This window comes from Callorhinchus milii, unplaced genomic scaffold (genome assembly GCF_018977255.1).
Source record: "Callorhinchus milii isolate IMCB2004 unplaced genomic scaffold, IMCB_Cmil_1.0 Scaffold3, whole genome shotgun sequence".
Taxonomy (NCBI): Eukaryota; Metazoa; Chordata; class Chondrichthyes; order Chimaeriformes; family Callorhinchidae; genus Callorhinchus; species Callorhinchus milii.
This window is the reverse complement of record NW_024704744.1, coordinates 67,419,719-67,434,679: the sequence shown is the minus strand read 5'-3', so window position 1 is coordinate 67,434,679 and position 14,961 is coordinate 67,419,719. Positions and strand designations below refer to the sequence as shown.

Below are 14,961 nucleotides of genomic sequence, written 5' to 3'. Positions count from 1 at the left end.
TCAAATGAATGGGTATCTTCATTTTCGTACAAATAAAATAGTTATTAAGAGGAATGGGTATAAAGTTGTGAATAAATAGTCTTTATTAATAACCATACAACTTACAAATACGAAGTAAGCTTCAAGGTACTGGACACATTTTGATTGCCCTACTACTCTTTAGATCTTTGGCTTGCAGAGTTGAAGTCATGTCCACACCTTCAGGGATCACTGATGAGCTGGACAGCTGGTGGTTCTTCAGTAATGTCTTGGCTTTAACAAACATACCAATCGGAGCTAATTCCATCTCAGGAAACCTTACTTAAATCCCTCTCCCCTCCCTCAGCTAAAAGGATATATTATTTAAAAGGCATACGATACTCATTTGATCAACATCGAAAGGCTGAAAGCAATGAATTCACGGAGATAAAATCCCACATCCTTCTGGTCTAAAGTCCAGAGATTCATCCACAGAAGTTGTCCGGGACATCAATCAAAATAAATAAATGAAATTGTACATTCCTTCACCAAAAAAACCATAAATATTCACTGGATGATATCCAGTATTGGATATCCAATATTGGATATCGCAGTTATAAGATTTGATTTAATACTGAGTAAATATTAAAGCAGTGTAGTGTTACGTTATTTCACATTGGCAGTATATTGCACCCTTAATTGACAGCGTCAAACTCAAATAATTTTAAGCATTAATGGACAAGGAAGAAAGACAATTTAGTAATCCTAATAATAATCCTTGCATTTTGTAGGGTGCCTTTCACATCAGGAGGATTTTCTCAAAATGATACACAGGATTTTCCACAAAGTGTAGCGACTGTGCAGTTTATAGGTGAACTTGATTCAAGCTGAACAACCTAACTTGATCTTTGCAAGCAAAGGCAGGACAAAACCTTGGGCAAGTTTCCTTACTCCACACGCCCATAATCCCTCACCAAAAAAATGCTTTTAAAAAAAGTGGTCACTTTAATGCATGACTGTTTGTGGGACACTGGTGTGTGCAATTGGCTGCTGCATTTCGCCCACAAATATATAATGAATTCACTTTACAGTATATTCTGTGAAGCGCGTTGAGACATCTAGAAGATGTGAAAACGCGCGATATCAAATGCAAGGATTATTATTATTGCTGGCCTCAACTGTAACATACCTTCTCACTGCAGTGACACATCAGTAATATTTTCCTTCAAGATTACAGTTACCAGGTCTGTTTTGCTTTCCCTTGACATCTGGAATCCTCTGCTGTTTGGATTGGCGGCAGCAATGTACTTCATTTAAACGTGTAGTCATAGTTTACTTGCATAACATTTCTGCTCCAAACAATGTAACCTCAAAGTTCCTGACAGGACTGGTGGACACAGTATTGGCAAGTGTTGTTTCCCAACATGCCGATCCAAGCAAACTAAACCGCCAGTTCCTTAAGGAGTCTAAACAAACAATTTTCTAAGGAAAATCAAACGCATGCATACAGAAACATCAGGTAAGAGATAAAACTACACCCATTTAAAATTGAATTACCACTGAAAACATTTAAACCGAATCTACCCAAACGTACAGATGTCCCACATCATTTTGTTTTGGTCAACCCAGGGCCTGACATATGTGGAAACCCATCACCATCATCATTTTTAAGATTACCCGAACAAGAATGAACACTTGGATATACCTGTGTCTGAAATGCAATGCACACTCTCTCCTAAAGAAAGGCATTCTGTTCACTTAATTCCAGAGTATTAAGCAGGGGTTGGCAAGACCCAAGTCTTGGGGGCCCCAAAGCATGTATTGGGGTAGTGCTATAATTTAACAAGCTAAAACAGCATTCTTACAGCCTACAGTTTTGTAAATAACTTCAAATCTAGTAGCTTTAATGACTTCACATAGAGGTTTGTCCCTGTTTATAACAAGGTTATAGTCTGAGCTGTGGCTCAGGCACTCTTCAGGTCCTCAGCTCAGCTTTCTCATCAGTAAACTGGCTTTGCTTTTGTTGGACATCTCCGGCAGAGAGGACCTGAGAGAGCTTGATATCCTGCTCCTCCTTAGGGGATTTGTACTTGCTCGATGCTTGCCATTTCCCACGTTTTTTGAGCAGGTGATGTCCCAGACAGGCCAGCACCAAAACCACCACTGCGATGGAGAAGATGATGCCGAGGAGAGCCGCGAGTGTGATGTGAGCGCCTGCTATTACAGTGCGGTTCGTGGGCGATGATGGTGTGGGAACTCTCTCAGTAATCTCTCTGCTGCCTGATCCGTCTTCATCTTGTTCTTCACACGATTTCCCGTCCTCCTTGAGCTGTGATCCCAGTGGGCAGGTGCATGTGTAAGTCCCACCTGAGTTGATGCAGTCATACTCACACTCGGTATTCTCACACAGTATCTTAACACATGTATTACTGTTGGCTAAAATATATCCTTCAGGGCAGTGATACCCGTCTACATTTTTATGGGGTTTGCATTCAGGGGTGTGACAGGAAAGCACACACTTAGTGAAGTCATCAGCAGGAGGGTGAAAGTCGGAGTAACAGGAGCAAGTGAAGCTGCCGAGGGTGTTCCCACACTTGTGGGCACAGGGAAATGCCGCGCTGCTGCACTCGTTGATGTCCTCACATGTGTGGGCGTCGGTTTTACGGTAACCGGTGGGACAGTGACAGGAGAAGCTTCCCGGTGTGTTGCTGCAGATCTCATCGCCTGCACACGGTTTCCTTAAACATTCGTCGATCTCGTTGCAGCTTCTGCCGTCCTCGTCCAGTTCATAGCCATCTCGACACGTGCAAAACACGGCGCCAGAGCGGTCCACGCACAGATAGTGACAGGACGGCCCTCTGCAGTGCTCAATGATGGAGCAGTCCCGCTGGTCCCGCTTCAGCTCATATTCCGGGCGGCAGCGACACCGGGAATAGGCATCGCCGTCCACCTCACATTCCCAGGGACCGGGGGTTTGGGAATTCCAGCTCCAAACACCAAACACCTTGTCCACGCACTCGAGTCGCAATCCCGAGGGGGAAAGCGAGGCGATGGTTTGCGGGGGGACGTGTGACAGATCGGAGCTCTCTGCGCCGAAAGGAGTCCTGTACACCACTGAGCCGCCCGCGATGTGCAGCTCCGGACACATCCCGTCGCTATAGTCGACCTCACACACTATCCCGTCCGCCTTCACGTTGCACGGACGGTCCTCCCAAGTCAGGTCTCTGGACACGGTCACACAGCGCGATCCGCAGTCCGGAGACACGGACTTCCAGTTGCTGTAGACGGTGTCGGTGTCGCCGTCCATCCACTGGTAACCCCTCAGCTCTGTGTCGTTGTTGGGACACTTCTTACGGTGCAGTTGTAATCCGATCCAAAAGTTGGTGCCCCGAACGGCAGCGCTTTGCAGTAACTGCGAGAGGGCTTCGGCGGCCTCCGCGGACCGGACGGTCATTGCATCGCTGTTTCTGTCGATGCAGAGGTTTCTGGCCATGTTAAACTTTCTGCTTTCCTGTTGCAAAATGTAACAGAAGTCTCTGATGCACACAGTCCGCACCGCGTCCTTCTGGTGGTCCCCTGTTCCTTGCGAGTGCACCAACTGTGCCAATGCGATGGCGGAGAGCAGCAGCGCGGACACCCCACTGACCATGGCCGGGGCTGTGCGGGACTGCCCGGTGTGGCGGGGGGCGGGGGGGGGGCGGGGGGCGGGGGGGGGCTCTCGGGTGGGAGGGGAGCGGAGCGGAGGGGGTGTTCGCTCACCGGCAAAGACTGTGGTGCATTCGCTCCGAGCGGTTTCTCGGGCGCTGTTTGATATATATAAAACAAAACCAGTTCGCAGCTCAGGTTTAAATACCCCCCCGGGGGCCCTCCCCGCGGGAACAAGGAAGTTCGTAAGAGTCGGGACGAAATGATGCGATCGCTTTGGCGGTGCGCGCACGGCCGCCAACTTCCACAAACTGGGAATGGGTCAGTGTCTCCGCCACTGGGGTGGGGCTGGGGGGGTGCTGGGGGGGGGGTGGGGAGGGGGGGGGGGGGGGGGGGGGGGGGTGGGGGGGGGGGGGGGGGGGGGGGGGGGGGGGGGGGGGGGGGGGGGGGGGGGGGGGGGGGGGGGGGGGGGGGGGGGGGGGGTGGGGGTGGGGGGGGGGGTGGGGGTGGGGTGGGGGTGGGGGGGGGGGGGTGGGGGGGGGGGGGTGGGGGTGGGGGGGGGGGGTGGGGGTGGGGGTGGGTGGGGGTGGGGGCTTGGGGTGGGGGGCTGGGGGTGGGGGGGTGGGGGGGTGGGGGGCTGGGGGTGGGGGTGGGGGGGGGGGGGGGGGGGGGGGTGGGGGTGGGGGGGCTGGGGGGGGTGGGGAGGGTGGGGGTGGGGTGGGGGGGGGGGGGGGGGGGGGGGGGTGGGGAGGGTGGGGCTGGGGGTGGGGGAGGGTGGGGGTGGGGGCTGGGGAGGGTGGGGGCTGGGGGCTGGGGGGGGCTGGGGGCTGGGGGTGGGGGGGGGGGGGCTGGGGGGGGGAGGGGGGGGGGGGGGGGGGGGGGGGGGGGCGGGGGGGGGGGGGGGGGGGCTGGGGGGGGGGGGGGGGGTGGGGGAGGGGCTGGGGGTGGGGTGGTGGGGAGGGTGAGGGCTGGGGAGGTGAGGGCTGGGGTGGGGGGGTGGGGGGTGGGGGGGGTGCTGGGGGGTGGGGCTGGGGGTGGGGGGGTGGGGGCTGGGGGTGGGGGGTGGGGGGGGGGCTGGGGGTGGGGAGGGTGAGGCTGGGGGTGGGGGGTGGAGGGTGGGGGCTGGGGGTTGGAGGGTGGGGTCTGGGGGTGGGGAGGGTGGCGTCTGGGGGTGGGGAGGGTGGGGGCTTGGGGCATGGGGCTGGGGGTGGGGAGGGTAGGGGGGGCTGGGGAGGGTGAGGGCTGGGGAGGGTGAGGGTGGGGTGGGAGGGTGGGGGGTGGGGGTGGGGGTGGGGAGGGTGGGGGTGGGGCTGGGGGAGGGTGGGGGGGGGTGGGGGTGGGGAGGGTGGGGCTGGGGCTGGGGAGGGTGAGGGCTGGGGGGGGCTGGGGGTGGGGAGGGTGGGGGCTGGGGGTGGGGAGGGCTGAGGCTGGGGGTGGGGAGGTTGGGGGGTGGGTGGTGGGGGTGGGGAGGGTGGGGGATCCGCAGTTGTTTTGGGAAGGAAATCAAGGCTGAACAGGATGCATCACCTCACCTCCCTCCTCCGTTCACCTCCTCAACCATAGACGACACCCCACTTGGCTGCACCCTCTTCCTTCCCCCCCACCCTCCCTCCTCAGTTCTCCAGCATTCCTTCCGGGTCTTTTGTTACTGTTCCCCACCCCCACCCCACCCCCATCCCCCACCACACCACACCCCCCACCACACCCCTCACACACCGCTTTGCTGCCATTTCTCCCTTGTCCATTGCAACCATCACCCCCCACCCCTCACCCTCACCCCCATGTGTGGGCATCTGGAACCTCCCCCTACCCACTTGCTGACAGAGACAGCTGTGCTCCTCTGCCCCCTACTGGCAGATACCGTTAACCTCTTCTTGGGCACCAGGATGCCTCAAAACCTCTGTCATCTCCCCTCTCCTAAGATAAACCTCCCTTGATTGTTCAAAATTTCCAGCCCATTTCAAACTTGCCCTTCATCTCCAAAGTCCTGGAACTTTGCTCAACTCTAACCAACTCTACTTGCCACTCAAGGCCCCCCAGTTTGCTTTAATGCCCTGCCCACAATGATGTCCTCTTTCTCTATGATCAGAGCTCCATATGCTTCTCGTTGCCTTCTGGATCTCTCTGCTGCCTTTCAACCCACAACTGTCCTTCCTTCCCCACGTCCAGTCCCTTCCTCCATCTACACCACATTGCCCGCTTCTGACCCTACCTTACCCCAGACGCAACCAAAACACTCGTCCGTGCGTTCGTCACCCTGACTCAACTTCTCAAATGGCCTTTTTGCCAGTCTCACCAGCTCCACCATGCACAGGATTCAGCTGATCCAAAACTCCACCGCCAGCATACTCACCCATACTAAACTCTGTACCCCATCACACCAGTTCTAGCCAGGTTCCAATGACTCCCTATCGACAAGTGGATCGATTTCAAGATCCTCACACTCACATCATCACAGCATACCCTGGCAGCTCCCTACCTCTCCGACCTGCTTACAGCCCACTCATCTACCCTTCCCTTCGCTCAGCTGGCTTCATTCTCCTGCATTTCCCTCAAACCCTCTGTTCCACCAACAGTTGTGCTTTCAGCCACTAATACCCAAGGCTCTGGAACTCTATGCCTCAATCCCTACGTCTTGCCCCCTCGTTTCCTGTCTTCAGATCACAGGATCTTCCTCTTCAATCGTGCCTAAGATCAATGACAAATTAATCTAGGGATTTGGTGGACAGAGAAATTCCAATGTTTTTCCAATAATGTTAACGGATCTTTAACACACCCTTGAAATGGCAAGCAGGACTGCAGTTCATCAACACATCCAAATAAGTGCACAATTCAGCCTTCCCCTGTACTGAGCTGCAAATTGTTAATGTCCACTTGAGGATAAGCAGAGAGTTTAACATCTCATCTGAAGCACTGCAGTGCTCCCGAGCACTGAATGTTCTCTCAGACTATACATTTTACATTGGGTGATGGCAAAATGAATGCATGTGCATTTTAGGTAATGCATATTGGTGAGTACAATAAATCGTGTTCTAATCCCCACCACCATTGTATATTGAAAAATGTAAGAGCACAGAAGATTAGAATTCCTTTAACCAGCTTCATGGCACATAGAGGGGACCCAAACTAAGTGACAGCAGTTCCCTTACCTGCTCATATCCAGATTTTCCAAAAATCCCTTTTAATTAATGGTGAATCCTGAATTTAGCTGTCATCCTTATCATTGAATAATCCTGGCATTTGCAAGAACCAATGTCCAATACAATATTTTGCTGTGTTTATACCTGTCTTTGAAGATTGAATGAAAGTTCTCTGGAAGCCTGTTCCACCATATAATATCTGTTTCACCATATAATAGCCATAGTGCTCATCATCCCACAGTCTGTTCTATCCTATTAATCATCAACATGCTCATAGGCCTCCAGCAGGGGTCATTGGAACTGTGGGAAATTTGAACCTACAGAACATTATAATAATAATCCTTGCATTTGATATTGTGCCTTATCACGTTGTTGAGACATCTCAAAGAGCTTCACAGAATACACTGTAAAGTGAATTGTGGGCAAAATCTGGCAGCCAGTCCCACAAACAGTTGTGGATTGAGTGATCAAATTATTAGTATTATTATATTTTGAAGGGAGTATTTCCCCCGGAAATTGATCTGCCAATCAACTAACAACTGGGTTCCTACTTACTGCTACATTTCTACATAAACTGTATATTTTATCATAGGTCAATGTTCAAAGAGTTATTGATAACCTGTATAATCGTGTGGCAGATCATGCAGTGCAATAAGCTAGAAAGGAGTTTTATGTTTATAACATTGTATGTCAAAACATCAAAAACATGTCACAAGTAATTAATGCTAAGCGTAATGACTGTTTTTGTAGAATAATGTGGCTGCGATTTGCATCAACACGGTCCGCCAAATGACCATGAAGTGATTGCCCAATTTTATCTGGAGAATTTTGGCAAGGATACTGGGAGAAAGTGCCCTCTCTTTTTGATTAGTGTCATGAGCTCTTTGAGTTCCACTTGAACAAGTAGATGGGGTTTGGGTTTAACATCTCATCCAAAAGTTGGCACTTTCGAAAATACAAACCATCTGAACTAAGATGACTGAGTTCATTGCCAATACATTAGTTTTGATCAACTGGGTGTCACATGCGGAAACACAACACCATGCTTAAGAGTATCTAAACCAGACTGAGAGTTCCACATATGCATGTCACCTAAGCTTCGAAATTTCTGTGTGTCTGGAATGGAATGTGCATTCGCCAATATGTACATTGCTATGTTCCTTTATTTAGGGATGTTAGAAATGAATTTCAAATACTTTGGCCAATTTTATTATATCTATTTTATTATATCTATTTTATTGTATCTGAAATAAGACCATGACTTGCTTTAACAATTTATGCACTTTTTATTTTTTTGTTCAATTTTAATTTATTCAGTTACATGATTCACAACATGTCTGAGACAGAGTCCATGACAGAAGCCTTAAAGAGTAACTTACAGATAACCCCAGTGACGAGTTCTTGTGAATGCTTCTAACAGGTGTGTATGTTCCATCTGTGAATAACCCCTTTGTAAGGGCCTGATGGAGGCTTAGCTGTTCTACCATGCCCTTAATCTGTTAAGGTGGATGCCTGGCCAACATAACAGTGGCAATATACCAGTTAGTAGGGCAGGTAGAATTCTTGTGATCAGAAGTGAATTATTAAGATGTGCTCAGATCAGAAGTGAATTATTAAAAAGGTTTTAGTTACGTATACTGATGTTTATGCTTGTTACCTAGTGTTGAGCTAACCCGCAGAACTACAATCTTAATTATAAAATGTTGTTTTAGTTAAATTGAGCTGAGTTGCAGAATTTCTAAATAAGTGCAATGGGATAAAATAGCATGAGAAGATGTCAATATGCTGGGGAATTCTATTATGAAAAGTTAAATTGATGAAGAAAGAAAAAGGGAATTAGTTATTACAGCTACAGTTTGTTGTGTCACAAATTCATTGCTGCTGAACAGTCCTGTAGTTTTAATCAGAGTCAGACCAAAGCTGATGTAGTTGAACCAATCATCAGGTGGGTGAGAAAGTGCTGATATGCACTTCAAGAAATATCAGAAGAAAGAACAGACATCAGCGATACAAGAATATAGTTGCAACACATTCAGCGGCTCCTACTATCAATGCCCCAAAACAAAACCAGAGAATTGTCTCTGCTGCCTATGAACTTTGATATTGCCATCCACTGTGACATACCATTCATGAGCGTAAAAGCATGATCTTGTCTATTATAACCTTGTTTATTGAATCAATATGTCTTTTTGCCTTACAATGACAACAACAAGGTTACATTTGTACAGCGCCTTTCACAATTGGGAGAATATCCCAAGGCGCTGGATAGTGTACAGCATTTCAGACCCGAGCTGGGGTCAGGGAGGGAGAAGGGAAGGGAGGGGAAGGGGGGTGACTGATGGCATGGTCGAAGAGGAGGGTTTTGAGGCGGGACTTGAAGGAGGGGACGAGGCGGAGTGATTGGGGGATGGAATTCCAGAGTTTGGGGGCAGAGTGGCTGAAGGCTCTCCCGCCAATGGTGCGGCGGGTGGGTCGGGGGACGTGGACCAGGCCGGAGCCGGCTGAGCGGAGAGAGCGGGCAGGTTGGTAGGGGGTTAGGGGATCACAGAGGTAGGGTGTGGCGAGGCCGTGGAGGACTTTGTAGGTGAGGACCAGGATTTGAACTGGATTCTCCGAAGGATAGGGAGCCAATGGAGTTGGGCAAGAATGGGGGAGATGGGGTCGCGGAGTCTGGTGCGGGAGAGGATACAGGCTGCAGAGTTCTGGATTATCTGTAGCCTGTGGAGGGAGGAGTTGGGAAGGCCGATAAGCAGGGCATTTGCATAATAATAATAATAATAATCCTTGCATTTGATAGAGCGCTTTTCACGTCGGGAGGACGTCCCAAAGTGCTTCACAGAACACACTGTAAAGTGAATTGACTGTATATTTGTGGGCGATCGCGGCAGCCAATTGCGCACAGCAATGTCCCACAAACAGTCGTAGATTGAAAATGACAATTTTTTTTTTATTATTGTTTTTGGTTTTGGAGGGATTATTATTAGGTGTGTGGAGTAAGGAAATTTGCCCAAGGTTTCGCCCTCTGCCTGGAATTGAACTCAGGTCTCTTTCTTGCCATTTGCTCTGTGAACCCAATGACTCATTCCAGGACCTTGGAGAGGAATGTGAGGTTAGAGAATGGGGCGGCAGCTGGAGAGGAGGGATGGGTCCAGGGAAGGTTTTTTCAGGATAAGGGTGATAATGGCTGTTTTNAGTGGGGGGAGAACTGAACCAGTGGACAAGGAGAGGTTGATGTTGTTGGACAGAAGAGGGACCAGAAGGTGGAGCTGGGAGATGATGAAAAGGTGGGGATGGGATTGAGGGAGCAGGTGGTGGGTTTAAGTTTCCGAACGATGATGGTGAGGGAGGAGGGAGAGATAGGGTCGAAGGAGTATAGGGGAGGGTGGGTAGGGGGTGGGTCATGAGGGAGAGGTGATGTGGGGTGGCTGTGGACAGGGCAGAAGTGGCTGAACGTATTCCCTTGATTTTGGATTCGAGAAAGTCCAGCATCTGATCACAGTTGGTGTTTGAGGAGAGGATGTGTGAGGCATGGCCAGGTGACGGAAGAGACAGTTTGTAGTGGAAAAAAGAAGGCGGGGGTTGTCCTTTGCCTCCAAGATAACCTTGGAGTAGAAGGAGGACTTGGCGGAGGCAAGTGCGCAGCGGTAGATCTTGTTGTGGTGAAGCCAGATCTGCCGATGGACCGTTAGTTTGGAATTGGTCCAGGCGCGTTCGGCAGCTCGCACTTGTGCCTTGAGGGAACGGAGATGGCTGGTGTACCAGGGGGATTTACGGGAGTATGAGGCAGTTCGGGAGGTGAGGAGGGCAAGGGAGTCCAGAATGGGGGAGAGGGAGTTGTGGAGAAAAGAGAGCAAGCTTTGTCGGTGATGGTGCTCTCCGAGATGATGAGCCCCAGGGTGATCACCAGATCAAGGGGATAGCCACAGTCGTGGTTGGGGAAATAGATGTGTAGGGAGAGGTTAAGGGAAGAGAGGAGGGAAGAGAAGTCAGCAGAGGTAGAGCTGGAGGGGCTGGATTCGAGGTTGAAGTTGCCTAATATTAGGAGGCGTTCAGAGCAGAGGGAGAGGGAAGATAGGAGGGTGGAGATGTCTGAGAAGAAGGTGGGGGAAGGCTTGGGGGGACAGTAAACAATGAGGATTTTGAGGGAAAGGCTGGAAGGGTGGTAGAGGATAAGGTGTTCAAAGGAGGGGAAGTTCCGCAGGAGTAAGGGGAAAGGCCGAGGGGGGGCCGGGAGATGAGAGCCACACCACCGCCACGGTGATTAGGCCGTGGAGTTTGATGAAAGGTGTAATCCGGAGGTGTGGCCTCGACTAGTGGGAAAGTGTCGCCTGGGGTGACCCAGATTTCAGTGAGGGCGAGGATGTCAATGATTTCCTCGACGGTGAGGTCATGGATTGTGAGGGACTTGTTTGTTAGTGAGCCGATGTTCTGCACACCGATGCGGAGGGGACAGTTAGTGGTGGGAATGTGGGGGAGATGAGGGTATGAGGGGGGTGGGTAGACGGGTTGGGTAGGGATGTGGGTGAGGGAGGAAAGGTTGGCTCCCGTGCGTGAGTGCCGGTGGGCCTTGCGGCGAGAGTGGGGGAAGGGGAGATGTCCTCCTGACATGAAAGGCGCTACACAAATGCAATTTGTTGTTCTTGTTCATATTTTGGCTAAACAGAATAAGCTGATCTTTTCTGGCCCCAACCTTTATCCGGGCTTAACTGGGTGGCGAGTTCCACAACTTGCTGATTCAATGGCTGAATAGGATTTTTAGCTTCACGTTGATCCAATTTGAGGTGATGGCAACAGGACCTCTCACTTGCTGCCAATTCAGTGGTAGGCACTAGCAGGCAGCAATTAGGAATGAGACCCAAGGGATCGCTCATGCTGAATCAAAGAGAAACGCTACACACCTACAAGGCAGTGCACTGTACTGGTTAAGTCTCTTTACTGTTTCACATGGCACTTTTAGCAGGTAAGATAGATCTTTGGGTAGATCCAGAACACATAATGTGGATTGTGCTGTCTCTGCCATTCTGACACGAAATGTTATATTTAAACTGTTAAATGTTATTATACTGAAACTAGCAAGGCAAAGCCTTAGACAAGTCTCTTTACCCCATACGGCTCTATTTACCTAGCAGTAAGTAGGAACTCGGTTGTTAGTCGATTGGCGGATCATTTTCGGGGTGAAGAATCCCTTCAAAAAATAATAATTTGGTCACTCAATCCACAACAGTTTATTGGACACTACTGTGCGCTTTTTGTTCCTGCGTTTCTCCCACAAAATATACAGTCAATCCACTTTACAATATGTTCTGTGAAGCACTTTGAGACGTCTCAACAAAATAATAATATGCTATACCAAATGCAAAGATTATTATTAGCAGTAGTATTAATATAACTGAAAAGGCAGAGAAGTGTTTCTTTAGAAAACAACTTTAATAAAACATGACATTTGGCACCAGGTCTATATGACAACTGCATCTTTGTAAAATTAATGCAAGTGCTTATATAAAAAAAGGATGGTTACACTGTCATGGTGAAATTAAAGGCAATAAACATAGTTGTACAACAATAACTTGCATTACATGTTGCCTTCACACAGGATAATCACTCAGTATGCTTCTCAGTGGCAGGGATATACATGATGTACAACACCATGCCCTCCACAAAGCACCCCAAACGCCGACACTCGCACAAAGAAACCATAATCTCAGACATACAGGGATACGGAAATATTCACTGTGAAAACAAATTTTTTTTTTTATTTTTTTTTTAAATTGCTTAATTAACTATTTGCTTTATTTTTTTGTAAGTGGTCGTATTTTGCGAGTTCGCATTGGCAAATTCCAGTGTATCATTGTGGGCAACCAAAATGTACACATGTCTATAGTTTCGCATCGTATCGCTGTAATGACTTCACACGAGGTTGATTGACCCTGTGCACAACACTGGGATAGCTCCTGACACCCTTCAGGTCCTCAGCTCAGCTTTCTCATCGGTAAACTGGCTTTGCTTTTGTTGGACATCTCCGGCAGAGAGGACCTGAGAGAGATTGACATCCTGCTCCTCCTTAGGGGATTTGTACTTGCTCGATGCTTGCCATTTCCTACTTTTTTTGAGCAGGTGATGCCCCAGACAGGCCAGCACCAAAACCAAGACCACGATGGAGAAGATGATGCCGAGGAGAGCCGCGAGTGTGATGTGAGCGTCCGCTGTTCCAGTGCGGTTCGTGGGCGATGTTGGTGTGGGAACTCCCTCAGTCATCTCTCTGCTGCCTGATCCGTCTTCATCTTGTTTCTCACACGATTTCCCGTCCTCCTTGAGCTGTGATCCCAGTGGGCAGGTGCATGTATGAGTCCCACCTGAGTTGATGCAGTCATACTCACACTCGGTATTGGGACACTCCTCTATGTTAACACACGTCGGGGTATCAGCTTCGTCCAAAATATATCCTTCAGGACAGTCACAGTGAGAGCCAAAACATATCGGAGCGCATTCAGGGCTATTGGTGGGGCAATGAGTCACACATTTCGTGAAATCTTCGGGATCTGGTCTGTACCCGGAGTAACAGGAGCAAGTGAAGCTGCCGAGGGTGTTCCCACACTTGTGGGCACAGGGAGATGCCGCGCTGCTGCACTCGTTGATGTCCTCACATGTGTGGGCGTCGGTTTTACGGTAACCGGTGGGACAGTGACAGGAGAAGCTTCCCGGTGTGTTGCTGCAGATCTCATCGCCTGCACACGGTTTCCTTAAACATTCGTCGATCTCGTTGCAGCTTCTGCCGTCCTCGTCCAGTTCATAGCCATCTCGACACGTGCAAAACACGGCGCCAGAGCGGTCCACGCACAGATAGTGACAGGACGGCCCTCTGCAGTGCTCAATGATGGAGCAGTCCCGCTGGTCCCGCTTCAGCTCATATTCCGGGCGGCAGCGACACCGGGAATAGGCATCGCCGTCCACCTCACATTCCCAGGGACCGGGGGTTTGGGAATTCCAGCTCCAAACACCAAACACCTTGTCCACGCACTCGAGTCGCAATCCCGAGGGGGAAAGCGAGGCGATGGTTTGCGGGGGGACGTGTGACAGATCGGAGCTCTCTGCGCCGAAAGGAGTCCTGTACACCACTGAGCCGCCCGCGATGTGCAGCTCCGGACACATCCCGTCGCTATAGTCGACCTCACACACTATCCCGTCCGCCTTCACGTTGCACGGACGGTCCTCCCAAGTCAGGTCTCTGGACACGGTCACACAGCGCGATCCGCAGTCCGGAGACACGGACTTCCAGTTGCTGTAGACGGTGTCGGTGTCGCCGTCCATCCACTGGTAACCCCTCAGCTCTGTGTCGTTGTTGGGACACTTCTTACGGTGCAGTTGTAATCCGATCCAAAAGTTGGTGCCCCGAACGGCAGCGCTTTGCAGTAACTGCGAGAGGGCTTCGGCGGCCTCCGCGGACCGGACGGTCATTGCATCGCTTTCTCTGTCGATGCAGAGGTTTCTGGCCATGTTAAACTTTCTGCTTTCCTGTTGCAAAATGTAACAGAAGTCTCTGATGCACACAGTCCGCACCGCGTCCTTCTGGTGGTCCCCTGTTCCTTGCGAGTGCACCAACTGTGCCAATGCGATGGCGGAGAGCAGCAGCGCGGACACCCCACTGACCATGGCCGGGGCTGTGCGGGACTCGGTAACAACACACCAGCCCTCAGCCTTCAGACTCTGCTCTCCAGCACCGATGGGCTTTGCACGAGTTTCTGATCGCTGCTGAAAGAAACCCAATCCCAAACTCAGATTTAAATACACAGCCACCGCCCCCCTCCACTCCCCTCCACTCCCGCACAAGGAAGGAAGTTCGTAAGAGTTGTGCTGGTGATGCAAATGATTTATGTGTGGAGGAGCGCTCTGCCAACAACTGCATGTGATCTGCACTCCATGGCCGCAGTCGGACCTGTCATGTGAAGTGTTCCGCTGCTCTGACAATCAGACTTCCACAGCTGTGAATCCCTGGCCCTGGGGTCTTTTTCTTGAGTTCCTGCTCAGGGAAGCCTCCCCTCCAGGCTGCACCCCCTCCCCCCCACCCCCCCCCCCCCACCTCCCCCACCCCCTCTGTCCAAACCAACGTGGAGGTGGGTTGGCCTTCATTTCCAAAGCCTCCCTTGGTCTCACCCCCTACTCCTCTGGCTGCTTCCCCTCTTTCGAGCACCTCGCCCTCTTCCACCCCTCTCTCCCATTG

The 14,961-nt window shown here is 50.8% G+C and overlaps 1 protein-coding gene across 1 annotated transcript; it reads right to left on the bottom strand.

Annotated features, from left to right (window-relative positions):
- Positions 1 to 1,079: 1,079 nt before the first annotated feature.
- On the bottom strand, positions 1,080 to 14,562 carry LOC103179315 (thrombomodulin-like). Its single transcript, XM_042332775.1, has 2 exons — positions 14,391 to 14,562; positions 1,080 to 3,604 (listed from the first exon to the last, which is right to left on the bottom strand). The coding sequence occupies exons 1-2, from the start codon at positions 14,391 to 14,393 to the stop codon at positions 1,934 to 1,936; spliced, it is 1,674 nt and encodes a 557-aa protein (XP_042188709.1). The 5' UTR covers positions 14,394 to 14,562; the 3' UTR covers positions 1,080 to 1,933.
- Between the last annotated feature and the right edge of the window lie 399 nt (positions 14,563 to 14,961).